The 13,313-nt window shown below is 45.9% G+C and overlaps 6 protein-coding genes across 6 annotated transcripts; 3 read left to right on the forward strand and 3 right to left on the reverse strand.

Annotated features, from left to right (window-relative positions):
• Positions 1-156: 156 nt before the first annotated feature.
• Positions 157-1,234, reverse strand: LOC6537916 (outer dense fiber protein 3-like protein 2). Its single transcript, XM_002098420.2, has 4 exons — positions 1,072-1,234; positions 792-1,010; positions 546-732; positions 157-486 (listed from the first exon to the last, which is right to left on the reverse strand). Exons 1-4 carry the CDS (start codon positions 1,088-1,090, stop codon positions 222-224), a joined length of 690 nt encoding a protein of 229 aa, XP_002098456.1. The 5' UTR covers positions 1,091-1,234; the 3' UTR covers positions 157-221.
• A 67-nt stretch (positions 1,235-1,301) lies between these two features.
• LOC6537917 (probable vesicular acetylcholine transporter-B) lies at positions 1,302-3,904 on the reverse strand. Its single transcript, XM_002098421.3, has 6 exons — positions 3,553-3,904; positions 2,881-3,486; positions 2,151-2,752; positions 1,869-2,085; positions 1,688-1,812; positions 1,302-1,625 (listed from the first exon to the last, which is right to left on the reverse strand). Exons 1-6 carry the CDS (start codon positions 3,731-3,733, stop codon positions 1,533-1,535), a joined length of 1,824 nt encoding a protein of 607 aa, XP_002098457.3. The 5' UTR covers positions 3,734-3,904; the 3' UTR covers positions 1,302-1,532.
• Positions 3,905-4,859: 955 nt separating this feature from the next.
• On the reverse strand, positions 4,860-5,322 carry LOC6537918 (outer dense fiber protein 3-like protein 2). Its single transcript, XM_002098422.4, has 2 exons — positions 5,193-5,322; positions 4,860-5,135 (listed from the first exon to the last, which is right to left on the reverse strand). The coding sequence occupies exons 1-2, from the start codon at positions 5,212-5,214 to the stop codon at positions 4,912-4,914; spliced, it is 246 nt and encodes an 81-aa protein (XP_002098458.1). The 5' UTR covers positions 5,215-5,322; the 3' UTR covers positions 4,860-4,911.
• A 44-nt stretch (positions 5,323-5,366) lies between these two features.
• LOC6537919 (lysosomal acid glucosylceramidase) lies at positions 5,367-7,532 on the forward strand. Its single transcript, XM_002098423.3, has 4 exons — positions 5,367-5,644; positions 5,703-6,715; positions 6,817-7,159; positions 7,220-7,532. Exons 1-4 carry the CDS (start codon positions 5,473-5,475, stop codon positions 7,483-7,485), a joined length of 1,794 nt encoding a protein of 597 aa, XP_002098459.2. The 5' UTR covers positions 5,367-5,472; the 3' UTR covers positions 7,486-7,532.
• A 123-nt stretch (positions 7,533-7,655) lies between these two features.
• LOC6537920 (sulfhydryl oxidase 2) lies at positions 7,656-9,537 on the forward strand. The gene has a single exon (XM_002098424.4). It carries the CDS (start codon positions 7,701-7,703, stop codon positions 9,414-9,416), a length of 1,716 nt encoding a protein of 571 aa, XP_002098460.1. The 5' UTR covers positions 7,656-7,700; the 3' UTR covers positions 9,417-9,537.
• Positions 9,538-9,693: 156 nt separating this feature from the next.
• Positions 9,694-13,284, forward strand: LOC6537921 (lysosomal acid glucosylceramidase; the record flags this gene model as incomplete). Its single annotated transcript, XM_002098425.4, has 9 exons — positions 9,694-9,853; positions 9,919-10,064; positions 10,332-10,491; positions 10,559-10,706; positions 10,759-11,079; positions 11,145-11,274; positions 11,379-11,492; positions 11,553-12,076; positions 12,899-13,284. Coding segments are annotated over 9 exons (1,803 nt in total), but the record flags the coding sequence as incomplete, so codon positions are not given.
• Positions 13,285-13,313: the final 29 nt, after the last annotated feature.

A 13,313-nucleotide genomic window follows, 5' to 3' on the forward strand; every position in this document is an offset into this window, starting at 1 on the left:
TTTAAGAACTGCTTGGATTTAAGTCATGTCTATAAATTTTTTATTTTCTTCTTGCGAAGATTCAAAATTCCACCTTTTACCTTGCTGAAAAAATCGCATGTCTCAAATCCCATTTCAGTATAAACCCCAAACAGCATTATCCATAAACTATAAAACTTGGTATCAAAAGAATTGTTTATTCACAAAAATTTTTGAACAGTTCTTCTAATATTGCACTGGATCTACATGTTGTCACATCTAACTATCATGGGTGGAGCGAACTGGTGGTGGCGCACACCGAAGGAGTAGCCCGGTCCACTCTTGCCAGGACGATAGTACATGAGGTCGTAGTAGTTGGGTCCGGGTCCGACATTCTCGCCAGGAATTGTGGTCCTCGGCTGCATGGAGTATATCGGAGCACGGGTGAGCTTGACATTGATATCACCACCACCATATGCAGCCGGACCCGGTGAATTCGTCTTGTTCAAAATCTTCGTTTGCAGTCCCCTGAAATACAAACAAATATAAGCAATTTGGCTAAGGATTAACTATTGTAAGTTACTCACATGCTATAGCTGGGAACTCCAGGACGAACCGCATTCACCTCGTACTTGTAGGCATTGGGACCGGGACCATCCTTCTTGAAGTTGAAGTCCGTTCGCAGACCCATCGAATAGGACGGAGCATTTACACCCTTGAAGAATGGCCTATTGTGGACATCGTGTGCTCCGGGACCAGGACTGCTTCGCTTGTCTACGATGATGCAGTTTAACCAAAAAGAGTCACGTCTTTGCTATAAGTGAAATACTCACCGATGACGTTGGTCCTGGGCGCCATTGAGAACTCCAACCCCTTGCTCGTGCCATAGCGCGTCAACTTGTCGACCTTGTAGGCCCCGGGACCAGGACCCAGATCCTCACCAGGCGCACGGGTGCGCATGCCAAAGGAGTACTGTGGCATGCGCTGCTTGCGGTTATCGTGCTTATCATAGCCCACAGTGGGGGGCAGCATATAGACGCCGGGTCCGGGGCCTTCGAGGAATATGGAGGAGTATTATTCTCCCATTTTATAATTCAAAAAATTTCCACTCACCAAAAGGTCGCACCGCCATTTTGTTGTTATTTAGTTTTGTGCAATATTAGACAGAAAAACTATTTTAAAATTTAGTCCCCAATTTGAGGTGTTTGCCGAAAGGATTCCAGAAGCAGAATGAGGCTTTCATGGAGCTCGACCTCTCAGCTCCAGGCGAAGTCGGTTTCATGGCACACTTGCTATTGAAAAGGTTTTATAACATTTATAAATGCATTAAAACTCTATTGAAATAAATATTGCGTAATACTTTTTAATCGGACAATTTGATCATAAGAACTTAAGTTACTTTAAGACATGGTAAAGTGATATTAGTTATAGGAGATTCGAATTTGATCGGCAATTAAATGGTTTACAAAAATCAGCTCCATATATATTGCTTTATTGAGCCAAAGGAACGCCTAATTTGGACACTCGAGGTTGTCTGATATTTTTGGATATTCTGGACAACTGGGCAGTACAGCTTATTCCACATCCATGGAGTTGTACAGTTGCTTATACCTAGATCCTCGCCCGCTGCTCTGGAGCAGCATATCGTTATGCCGTTCCCTCAGGGCCTGTAAAACCAAAACATATAAATAGTTCACAGTTTCATTGGAAAATATTAAAACTTGTTTACCTTTGGATCGTATTTCTGATGCAAGTAGACCAGAATGGGGCCATAAATCATATTGAAAATGCCGACAATGCGCATCAGCCAAGCAAAGCCAAAGGTCTGGGCCAACTCGCCGCCAATCAGGGGAGCTATAAAGCCGATATATATATACACTTTTATTTAGAAAAAGATATTGTGAACTCACCTAAGCAATAGGCCAGACTCACAGAGGTCTGCTGGATGGCATAGACGGTGCCGTAGCTGGACATGGAACTGCTGCCCTCGCCCTGCTCCTCCTGGGCGAGTGTTGCATCCACAAAGGTGGCCAAAAGTGGCACCAGTGCCGCATCGATTACACCAATGCCCAGGCCCAAGGCGAAATGGGGCATCAGCAGTTGGGCAACCGTTGTAGCACTCGGTATCTGTAAGGTTCAGAGTTATAATTGCGGCATGTTCCCATTTATATTCCATAAATAAATGTTCTTACCAAAATAGAAGCAACTCCCACCAGCAGCAAACTGACACAGGACACCTTCACCTGGCCATATTTGTAGGCAATGCTGCCGAAGAAGTTCGTGCCCAAAAAGTAGCCCACGGAGTCGGGAATGAAAACTGTGCCCAGCTGCCACTTGTTGGGCTTCAGATACTGGATGAGCCAGATGGGCAGACAGGGCTCCAGCATGGCCATTGTGGAGGTGGAAAACCAAATGGCCAGTACAATGGCCAGAATCATTTTGCACTCGAGCAGCGTTCGCCACTTGGGACTATCCTCCACCACAACCTCCGGCTGCACACTCAGATCCATGGTCAGCAGCTGGAGACCCAAACTCAGGAACATCAGAGTGGACAGAATGATAAACGGCGCCGATTTGCCCATCAGATCATACAGTATACCACCAAAGGGATAGCCCAGCAGCACACCCAATGCGATGCTGCCCAGGATGATGCCCATCACCTTGGAGCGGCGTGCCTCCTCCGGATAATGCTGGGCCACCAGGCTCATGCCGCAGATGTTAATGCAAGCGGATCCCACGCCCTGCACCGCCCTGGCCACCAGGAGTGCCCAGTAGGACTCACCAATCGTGAAAACTGAAAGGTATAACTCATTAGATCAAAATAACGCATTCAATACAAAATGATGATGAACAAAATAGTATGATGAGGAGGTGCCTGCCAATTGAAAAACCAATCAATGGCCCCCAAAATAGACCACTTACCCAGCGAGGAGAGGAGCAGGAAGAAGGTGCCGACGACAATGGGAAGGCGGTAGCCAAACTTGCTGGACGCGTTGCCGACAATCGGATTGAAAATTAATTGGACCAGGGCCTTCATGGCCAGCAACAGGCCGATGGAGCCATTCTCCTGCGTCAAGGTCAACTCCTTGTTGTTGTTGTTGCTGCTGCTGCTGTCGTGGGTGGGCAGCTTCCTGTTCCTGCTCTTGTGCCCATTCCCATGGCCATGCCCATGCCCAATTCCAGTGACATTAGTGCCGCCCGACTGACCATCCATCAGCTTTGGAGGCGGTTGCATGGACGTGGAATTGTGCGTGAGTGTGGTCGTTGTGGTGGTGCTGCTAGTGGTCGTGGTGCTCGTGGTGCTCGTGGTGGTTGTGGCTTCTGTGGCCAGCTGGAACAGGGTGAAGTTAACCATGGATCTGCCCGGTATCGGATGCTTGGAGATGTACAGATGTGGATGTGCGCCGCCACTCGGTTCTCCAGCCCGATGGCCGAGTTTCGCGAATGGCGATGTGTCCTCCAGATTGAGCACCACTGCCGACGACATATCCGCCTCCAGGCTGGCCAGATAATCCGGCAGGATGGGCACTGCAAATGGCGAAAAAAACGACATCGTTTATTACCGCGCTTATCGGTAATTGATTTGGCCATTACCAATTACGGTCAGCAGCATGTTATCTAGCAGGAGGGCCAGGTACACAATCACGGCAATCAGGCAGCGATTGGAGGAGCCATTGGCTCCGGTTGGTGTGGAGCTGCGTCTGCCGGAGGCATTCAGTTGGACAGCCGCCTGAGTCTGTGACTCCGAGCGGCAGTGTGAGTGTTTCTCCGACATGGCTAATTGGATGGCACAGAGATAGCGCCAAATTAGGCTGCCATATGGCCACTCGATTCGCGCCACAAAGTATATGCTTCCGAGTGTCCCGAGTATCTATGGTATCCAACACGGAGTGCGCCAACAGGTGGTGGTGCTGCCACAACGACGTATGTGCGAATATTGAAAGGCGGCGACAAGTTGCCGTTCCATTTTATTGACACCCCAGACGAGCCGAGCCGAGTGAGCAGCCGAGTGAGCAGCCAGTTGGCCAGGAGGCCGATGGCAACCCATCAACCAGATGGAACCCACTTCAGGCCATTCTATGCTGTTTGTGTTCAACATGGCCACGATGGTGACCTACGGGTCAGGGTATGTGGCTTTTTCAAAAACATTTCCAATAAACTGAAGCACACAAGCTATATAGATTTTATATGTGCAAAGTTCTTTAAAGATTTCTTAGTTAGAAAAAAAGAAAGAGCATTTATGGTTTGCACATAACCATTTTCATATTGAACTGGTAATAGTTTTTTTTCGTTAACACGGCACACACTTGGCTTTAAAGCTTCTGCCATGACATGGGATTCTTTATTATTAGCACTCCCCCTTGGTTATGGAAAATGGTGGTGAGGTGGAGATTAAAGCCCTCGGTTTAAAGAGCCGGCAAAACGAGTGTTTTGCCACGGCCCCGATAAGCAGGCTATGGACTTTTAGCCTTTAGTCACATTTTCCATTTCATTGCATCTCCTTTTTTCCCATTTAAATTTGGCCCCAAACCGTTTCGTGATGAATTTCTCGCTCTTTATGCTGAAAATTGATTTTGTAAAAGGGGGGATTTTGTGGCAGCCAACCGTTGATATTGACCTATTTATAGGCTACGTGTGGCACACATAACCAAGTAATTGATCACCAAATAAAATCTGCTAACCCGTAACCAAATAGATGATAGCTGAAGGTAATAATTAACCGAATGACTTGATAAGAACAGAACACACCTGTTCTGCAAATTTCCCATTATCAGGCGCTAATCTACGCCCCCTTGGCCCTAGTACAATGACTAGTTTAATCGGGTAAATATTTCCATTTATTCGATTAGATAACCAAACCAATCTTGACCACAGTCAGTTGATAAGAAAAAGAATTATAATATTTTTATCAAAGCCATCTATATTTTAAACATATACCTACACCCTAATACACTAATGACGACGATAAACAGTGTAGTCCTCGGCTGCAGGACGTCCAAATCTCGTAATCTTGCCCAGGTGATAGGCTGCTGGGCCAGGTCCAGTTTCCATCTTCCTGGAACTATTACACGCTCTCGAGGATCTGCCGAATGAGAACTGTGGACTGCGCTGCATCCGATTGTCGCAGTTCTTGAAGCCAAAGGTGCTGGGCAAATTGTAGGCGCCAGGTCCAGGTCCTAATCAAAAAAGTTATGATAAAGTACAAAAGTTGTTTAAGCTCAAAGATATCGTACCAAAAGATCTGTTACACGACATGTTTGATGGCTTTTTTTAGGCAAGTATTTTAGAAATTTGTAAAATTTTGAAACTCTAGAAAGAGTTGTTTGCCGAACGAGATTCTACCAGGGAATGAACCAAACTTACCCAACTCCCTGAAACTAGCGCGAAAAGTTAAAGTCAAGGCCTGGCTGATGATCATGATGATACGAGAGATACAAAAAACCCAGATTACGGCCCTATTAGCCAGAAACATAATCGCCAAATGCTCTTATCAGGCAAACTTCCTGCGCTCCAATGTCTTTAAGTGAGCCTCAAGTGGCGAGATTACCAGCAAATACCTCCAGTTGTGTTTGCCAAATTCCCAGGTGTCAGTCAGGTGGCAGCGTTCCAAGTGAACGGTCAATGGGAAAAATGTTCGCCAGCAGAGGAATCCTGGTGCTGGCAGTGCTGCTGGTATCGCTAATTGGTAAGTGGCCATAAATCCAACTCATAAACCGAAAGTAGAAATAAAATTGGACCTGCAGGTGGCCAATCTGAATCGATCCCCTGCAAACTGAAGGACGAACAACATGGCAAAGTGTGCGTCTGCACGGCGGACTATTGTGACTATCTGGAGAATCCCGTCCTCACGGACGAAAATGATTGGTTCCTGATCTCCAGTTCCAAGCAGGGACTGCGCTTCTCCACAACCACTGATAAGTTCGGCAAGCAGGAGAAGATTACCGTGCAGGACTATGTGGAACCCATGCAGGAGACTGCGAATGCAACTATCCTGTCGCGTCTGCTCGATAAGTTGGTGGCCGATGCTTTCACCTTGGAGTCCCGGGAGAGCTCCATCACTCGCACGGTGAGCCTGCGATTGGACCGAAGTAAGACCCACCAGAAGATGGTGGGTTTCGGTGGCAGCTACACCGGAGCTGTGGAGTACCTGGTGGACAATTTCAAGCGTTCGGAGTTGGCTGACCATCTGTACAAGTCCTATTACGGCGAGGATGGACTGGGCTTCAATCTCATGCGCGTGTCCATTGGTGGCTGTGACTTTGATCTGGAACCGTGGTCATATGCCGAGGAGGAGGGCGACACCTTGCTATCCGACATGGATGAACTGAATGCGCACGATGTGAAGCGAGTGGCGCAGATCAAGCGACTCATTGAGGTGTCCGGCGTGAAGAATCTGCTGGTCAAAGGTGCCGCCTGGAGTTCCCCGCCCTGGATGAAGACCAACAATCGGTGGACAGGATTTGGACGCCTCAAGCGGGCTTACTATCAGACGTGGGCCGATTACCATCTGCGTTGGCTGAGACTTATGGAGGACAATGGCATTCCCATTTGGGCCATATCCACGGGCAATGAGCCGCTGAATGGCGTCTTTTTCATGTACTTCGTTAAGTTCATGAGCTTGGGATGGACGCCACAGACGCAGGCCATTTGGCTGAACGATCATCTGGGTCCCACGATCCGTAACTCTGAGTTCAAGGACATCATTCTGTTTGGCAACGACGACCAACGCTACTCTTTTCCCCATTGGTTCAAAATGGTAAGTAATTGCATGCTTATAAATAAATAGTGACATGAACAAATTAGCAGCAACTTAACTACAAAGTTCACATAACTAACTTATCGCGAATTTATTTCCAGATGAACCGCACTCGACCGAACTCGATTGATTATCTGAATGGATTATCGCTGCACTGGTATTGGGATGAAATATTTGGCAACAGCTTTATCGAACAGACCACGGAATATGCCCCCGACAAGATTCTCATTGTTTCCGAATCCTGCATCGGGGATAAGCCCTGGCAGGCAGCTGCTCCACTGCTGGGCAGCTGGGAGCGGGCGGAGAAGTATGCCCGGGATTATCTGTCCAACATTAAGCTGGGCTTCCATGGCTGGATCGACTGGAACATTTGTCTGGACGAGATGGGCGGTCCCAATTACGTGGACAACACGGTGGATGCACCAGTGATTGTCAATACTACAAGTGGGTTATATTAACAACACAGTTTACTTACTATTGATTAATGATCTGATTTTTCTGCAGCATTCGAGGAGTTCTACAAGCAGCCCATGTTCTATGCCATCGGTCACTTCTCCAAGTTGGTTCCGGAGGGTTCAGTGCGCATCGATGCCGTGCCAAGTAATGTTAATCTGGATTCCGTGGCATTCCTGCGACCGGACAACAAAATCGCCGCCGTTCTCTTCAATAGTGGACGCGCCGATCTGGACATCACTTTGGTGGACAGCATTCGGGGTCAGTTCGTAGTTAATGTTCCCGCCAAGTCCATTCACACTTTGCTGTACAGTTGAAAGTATTATTTTTGAAAAGGAAAACAAATAAAATATATAAATGCCCACCTTTTTGTTTAATATCAGTAAGCTAACTAGCTTAAGTGAGGTATACCAAGCTTTGAAAATTGCAATTTACACGCATTTGATTTGCTTTTCCAACCGAATCAAATCACAGCTAAATAACTGATCCATCAGTAGCAGTTAACCAGTGGCATAACGTGTATCTTTCTAAAATGACTCCAAACTCCACTCCACTGCTCTTGTGCATCCTGATCTTTTCCACTGGACACTCCGAGCTACTTTTCAATCCGGATGACAATGTGCAGCTGCTGGATTTTGCATCATTTGAATACGCGCTAAGTGAACCAACGTCTGGGAAACTGGTGCAGTTCTTCAACGCATTCTGCGAGGATAGTCAGCAATTTGTACCAGCATTTAGGAATGTATCTCGTAAACTTTACAAGTGGCGACGAGTGCTGAAGGTCCATGTACTGGATTGTGGCAAGGATGAGAACGACAAGATTTGTGGCAATTACAGCATTCGCAAAACGCCAACACTACGCTATTTTCCACCGAGCTACAAGCGAGTGCCAGAAGATCTGGGCATCGAGATTACTAATCGAAATCCCAAGGAAATAGAGTCGAAACTGGCACTAAATCTACAAAAATTGAATTACTTCAAAATGTTCAAGCCGCAGGACAATGTGACGCATATATTTCAAAACGACGAGCACGTTGAGTACGTTGTATTTGTGTATCAAATGTGCTTAAATCACTTTCTTCCCCACTTGGAAACGGGCAATTCGATGGAGGAAAAGTATGCCTCTCAGGGCGATTGCGATGAGGATAATCCAATAGTTTCGGTGATCGGAAGGAACACGCTTCTGGATTTACTGCCCTACAAGGAGGTCGTTGTGCGTATCTTCGATAATCATGATATTTACAACAAATTCGGCATATCGCCAGTACCCAATTTGCTGGTTGTGGTAAATAAAGCACGCAAGTTGCTATTTCTTACGCCCGAAATGGATAACAGCAAGGCTTATGTGGCGGCCATTAAGCAATTCTTGATCTTCGTCGACCGAAAGCCGCAGCAACCATTGCCCAAAACCGCAGCTGCCAACATAAGCGAAGTGCTAAGGTACCAGATATTCGAGCAACTCGAGCAACATCCAACTCGCATCTATCGAGCGGATCTGGAACGGGCTATCAATCACATCCTGAACGTGGAGCTCTCCAGAGCCTCGCACTTTGTCGGTACAAAACTAGTTGTATTGCGGAATTTCGTAAAGCTGATATACAACTCAAGTCCCTTGAAAGCCGAGGCGCAGGATAAGCTGGCAGGACTTTATTATTCGCTGCGAGCGAAAAAGCAACTCTCTGGCGTTGGATTCAAGGACTTGCTGCTGAAGTCGGTGAAGGATTACGTGTTCGATGGCAAGCAATTCATTGGCTGCATTGCAACTCGTCCTCTTTTGCGCGGCTTCAACTGCTCCCTGTGGATGCTCTTCCATTATCTGAGTGTGGAGTCGAAAGAACTAAAGGCCAGATCACTTTTATTGGTATTTCTCGGTTATGTGCGATTCTTCATGAACTGCAGGGAGTGCGATATGAAGTTGGGTGAGTTCAAAAAGCTCCGACCAATTGGCAATGTGAGCAATAATGATGAGCAGATATTGTGGCTCTGGGAAGCCCATAATTATGTCAACAAACTGTTGGCCGGCGATGCTACAGAGGATCCGAAATTCCCAAAGATTCAGTTTCCAAGCGAATTGCATTGCCCCAACTGCCGGAACAACCAGTCTGAATGGCGCACCGACGAAGTTTTAAAGTATCTGAAAGCCATGTATGCACTAAAAAATCTTAGTTGGTTCGGAATGTCAGCATCAAAATCATACAGCGATATAAAGCGACATGTAACCACCACATATGCCACAAGTACTCTTTAGATATTAATAACATACTTCAAACTGAAGCTACAAACATACATTGTAATTGTTAGGATTAAAGCGAATTAAAAATATATATCTTTGAATTGCTAAATACATGCTTATATCTGGTTTTATAATACTTAAGCCCGCCTTTTGTTTGGTTTGCATAACTTTTACTTTCGATTGCGTGAGCGGATTTCCAAGTGGGTTACTATAGTAGCTGCTATTTGCCGGTCCGGCGACTTTATCAAATCAACAGCTGAGCGCCGGGTCAAGTGGATTTGGAAAATAAATAAACATCAAATTGAGTGAAATTCGGTTGCTTGATTCGACTCTCGTTCCACAGCTCAGTTGTGGACGCGCCTTCGAGCTGATCGCATTGTCTCTGCTCCGAGTTGCAGATATGAAGACACCTTCGCTTGGCTTTCTTTTTGCACTGATCGCAATCTCAGCAGGTGAGTGAGTGAGTGAGTGAGTGAGTGAGTGTACAGTGAATTTATTCAAATGCAATGCATTGCAGGTGCCAACGATGACTGGCAGTTGCCCTGCGATTTGCGCGAAACGAGCCATGGCAGCGTGTGTGTCTGCAACAGCACCTACTGCGACTATCTGGAGCAGCCGCAGCTCACGGATATCTCGCAGATTGTGGTGATTAGCTCCAGCAAGGTGAGTGAGTCAGCAGGATTGCCTGCAGTCGCGGTCACAACAATAGCTACTGTGCTTTAGGTCAATTATACAGATTAAATTCAGAGTCGATTTGGAATAGTTTGCTTATCTGCTGTGGCGGGTCATGTTCCAATTTATTGATTAACGAAACGGATTTAAATTCGATTAGTTCTGAAATGAGCAATAAAAAGTGTGAGCATCGACAGCAAATATTAAATATTAATAAATATTAATAAATGATATGCAAATATATGTATTAATTTGCAGGATGGCCTACGCTTCAAGAAGACAACAGGGGATATTTCGAAGGGAAACCCCATAACAATAGATGACAAACCGTTCACCGATGAGAACTTCAAGGCAGATGCGATTGTGGTGGATCAGGAGCGAGCCTGGTTGCAGTTGGCCAACATTCCCCAAAGCCTGTGTAAGTTAAAATCATTGTAAAAAAATCTATAAAAATAAATGCTCAAGGAACTCTTGTATAATTTCAGTTATAAATGCCAGCATTAGGGCATATCGCATATCGGTGAAACGAGAGCAGCGTTTTCAAAACGTCTCCATTTTTGGCGGTGCCTTCACGGGAACAGTATCGTACTTACTCAAAGAACTTCCCGCAGAACTGCAGGATCATGTCTATAGGTGAGTTAGTTGTTATGCAAAAAATATAAATAATTATTTATTCCCTTTGCAGATCCTATTTCCATGCGCTTGGAATTGGATACAACACCATTCGAATGTCCATTGGAGGTTCCGACTTTGATATGGAGCCGTGGGCATATAATGAATCGCCTCGTAACGATCTGCAATTGAGTAACTTCACCGAACTGGATCCGCGTGATCTGCAGAAAGTGGAGCAGCTGAAACGCCTGAAGACAATTGCCAAATTGGGTGAACTGAAGATTATGGGCGCTGCGTGGAGTGCACCAACCTGGATGAAGAGCAATGGACGCTGGACAGGATTCGGGCAACTGAAATCGGAATATTATCAAACGTGGGCACTCTACCACCTCAAGTGAGACGACTACACCGGCCATTTCATTTCTTTTAACATTTATGAGGAATGTGCTGTTTCTGCAGATTTCTCGAACTGATGAGGGCTAAAAATATGCCGATTTGGGCCATATCCACTGGCAATGAGCCGTTAAACGGCGTCATTGGCTTCTTTTTTGTACACTTCATGAGCATGGGCTGGACGCCCTGGCAGCAGGTATGTACATACATACATACATACTTGTATGAGCCATTTCAAATTGGCCACTGGCCATCGATCACGTTTCTGGCTATTAAGCATGTCGACATTTTCCCGACCAGGCTATCTGGCTGAACGACAATCTGGGCCCGACCATCAGGAACTCGGCGGAGAGCAAGGTGCTCATCTTTGGCAACGACGATCAACGCTACACCTATCCCATGTGGTTCCGAAAGGTATGCGAAAACGCAAAAAAATCTAGGAAATAATATAAATATATTTATGCAATCCTGCAGATGCGCTCCTCCCGCAGCAATTCGCTGTCATACTTGGATGGCCTAGCTGTGCACTGGTACTGGGATGAGCTGATCGGTCCACAGCTCATTGACCAGGCGCACACGGATATGCCCAACAAGCTGCTCCTGAACACGGAGTCCTGCATCGGCGATAAGCCATGGCAGACCCATGGTCCCGAGCTGGGCAGTTGGCAGCGTGGTGAGAGCTACATGAGGGCCTATACCCAGGACCTGACGCACCACTTCAATGGCTGGCTGGATTGGAATCTCGTGTTAGATGAACAGGGTGGCCCGAATTACGTCAAGAACTATGTGGACGCACCGATCATTGTGAATGCCACGAGTCGCGCTGAGATATACAAACAGCCCATCTTCTATGCCATTGGCCACTTCTCCAAGTTCCTGCCGCCGGATTCAGTGCGCATCGAGACGCGAATCGAGAACCAGCTCAATCCCTTCACACAGCTGAGTGCCGTGGGCTTCCAGCGACCAGACGGCAGTGTGGCGTTGATCATCTACAATGGGTAAGTGGAACTTGAGGAAGAGTTTAAAATTTGGAGTTTTTTAATCCAAGTTCCGTTTGAAAGTTGGCCAAAACATTGAAAATAATGGTCGAAATGTGAGGTATATTCAAATTTGGAGATTTTTATTCGAATTTCCGTTTAAAAGTTGCCCAAAACATTGAAAATAATGGTCGAAATGTGGTGTGTCATATCTTGTTAGGCTCAAAATTACATTTACAACCAATTGGCATTCGAAATTGAAAAAAAAAATTTCGAAAATTTTTTGCAAAATTTTGTGATGAATACCCCTTAAAAAAAATGCAAAAATTGACTCAAAAATTATTTTTTTAAACTTCACCAAAAAGTGATGGAAATTGTTGCCTTTAGGTATTAGCTGTAAAAACCAGTTGTTATTTTGGTTTTAGGACTATTTTTAGCCAAGTTGTAATGAAAAAACGCTTTATAGATATTGAATTTCCAGCAAAGTCCCTTTCCTGATTTTTCGCCCAAAGGCAATCGTATATTTGTTTAAAACACTAAGTATAATGATCCAAATATGAAAAGCCATTCGATTGGCATTTTTTTTTTCATTTATGTCTGGAAAATGAGCCCTTTAAAAATAGTTATTTCTATAGAGAAGTAGCATACTCAACTTCCCAATGATTTTTCCAAGTGCTTGGCGCACATCTATTTCGAGTTGGATCTGCGACGGTGCCGCTTAAGTGCGTCAACTTAATTGCCGCCAACGTTGCGATTCACTTTATGAATGCCTCTAATGGAGGCCCTGCGACTCCGCGACTTTTATCACACATATTCTAAGATCCCGATTCCGTAATCTTGCAGCCAGAATCTGCCGGTGGACGTGGCCCTCGATGATAGCCAGCGTGGAGTGATCCAACTCCGGCTGCCGCCGCGCTCCTGGCACACGGTGCTCTACAAATGAGGTTCCCTTTCCCGGAATCCAACTATATAGCATAGTAATCTAAGCTAGGCCAGGAGTGGGAGTCCAGCTGCCGCTGCCCAGAGGACCAATTGAGGCTCAAGTGACGGCGGCGCAACGGAAGCCCATAAATTGCGCTCAACAGGATGAGCAGGATAATATTTACGAGGAGATGGGCATTCGAGTGCCAGGATGTAATGCCCGATCTGCGGAGACAACGGAAATTTGTTTAAGCTGCTCAATTTGCAGGAACGCGTCTGTTTACAATGAAATTTCATTTGCCGTTTAATTTTCCTTTCTTTTTTCCATTTTTTTGTT

Source organism: Drosophila yakuba, chromosome 3R, assembly GCF_016746365.2.
Source record: "Drosophila yakuba strain Tai18E2 chromosome 3R, Prin_Dyak_Tai18E2_2.1, whole genome shotgun sequence".
NCBI classification, from domain to species: domain Eukaryota; kingdom Metazoa; phylum Arthropoda; class Insecta; order Diptera; family Drosophilidae; genus Drosophila; species Drosophila yakuba.

What these genes read in the sequence shown, in the direction of transcription:
- LOC6537916 (XM_002098420.2), bottom strand. An exon ending in GCCCAGGACCAACGTCATCG is followed by an intron (nt 733 to 791) that starts GTGAGTATTTCA and finishes GCATCATCGTAG; the next exon opens with ACAAGCGAAGCAGTCCTGGT. An exon ending in GGAGTTCCCAGCTATAGCAT is followed by an intron (nt 487 to 545) that starts GTGAGTAACTTA and finishes TTTGTATTTCAG; the next exon opens with GGGACTGCAAACGAAGATTT.
- LOC6537917 (XM_002098421.3), bottom strand. Translation starts at nt 3,733, where the DNA reads ATGTCGGAGAAACACTCACACTGCCGCTCGGAGTCACAGACTCAGGCG. An exon ending in CATGCTGCTGACCGTAATTG is followed by an intron (nt 3,487 to 3,552) that starts GTAATGGCCAAA and finishes CGCCATTTGCAG; the next exon opens with TGCCCATCCTGCCGGATTAT. An exon ending in ATCAGAAATACGATCCAAAG is followed by an intron (nt 1,626 to 1,687) that starts GTAAACAAGTTT and finishes TTGGTTTTACAG; the next exon opens with GCCCTGAGGGAACGGCATAA.
- LOC6537918 (XM_002098422.4), bottom strand. Translation starts at nt 5,214, where the DNA reads ATGTCGTGTAACAGATCTTTTG. An exon ending in GTCGTGTAACAGATCTTTTG is followed by an intron (nt 5,136 to 5,192) that starts GTACGATATCTT and finishes TTTTTTGATTAG; the next exon opens with GACCTGGACCTGGCGCCTAC.
- LOC6537919 (XM_002098423.3), top strand. Translation starts at nt 5,473, where the DNA reads ATGTCTTTAAGTGAGCCTCAAGTGGCGAGATTACCAGCAAATACCTCC. An exon ending in GCTGCTGGTATCGCTAATTG is followed by an intron (nt 5,645 to 5,702) that starts GTAAGTGGCCAT and finishes TTGGACCTGCAG; the next exon opens with GTGGCCAATCTGAATCGATC. An exon ending in AGTGATTGTCAATACTACAA is followed by an intron (nt 7,160 to 7,219) that starts GTGGGTTATATT and finishes ATTTTTCTGCAG; the next exon opens with CATTCGAGGAGTTCTACAAG.
- LOC6537920 (XM_002098424.4), top strand. Translation starts at nt 7,701, where the DNA reads ATGACTCCAAACTCCACTCCACTGCTCTTGTGCATCCTGATCTTTTCC.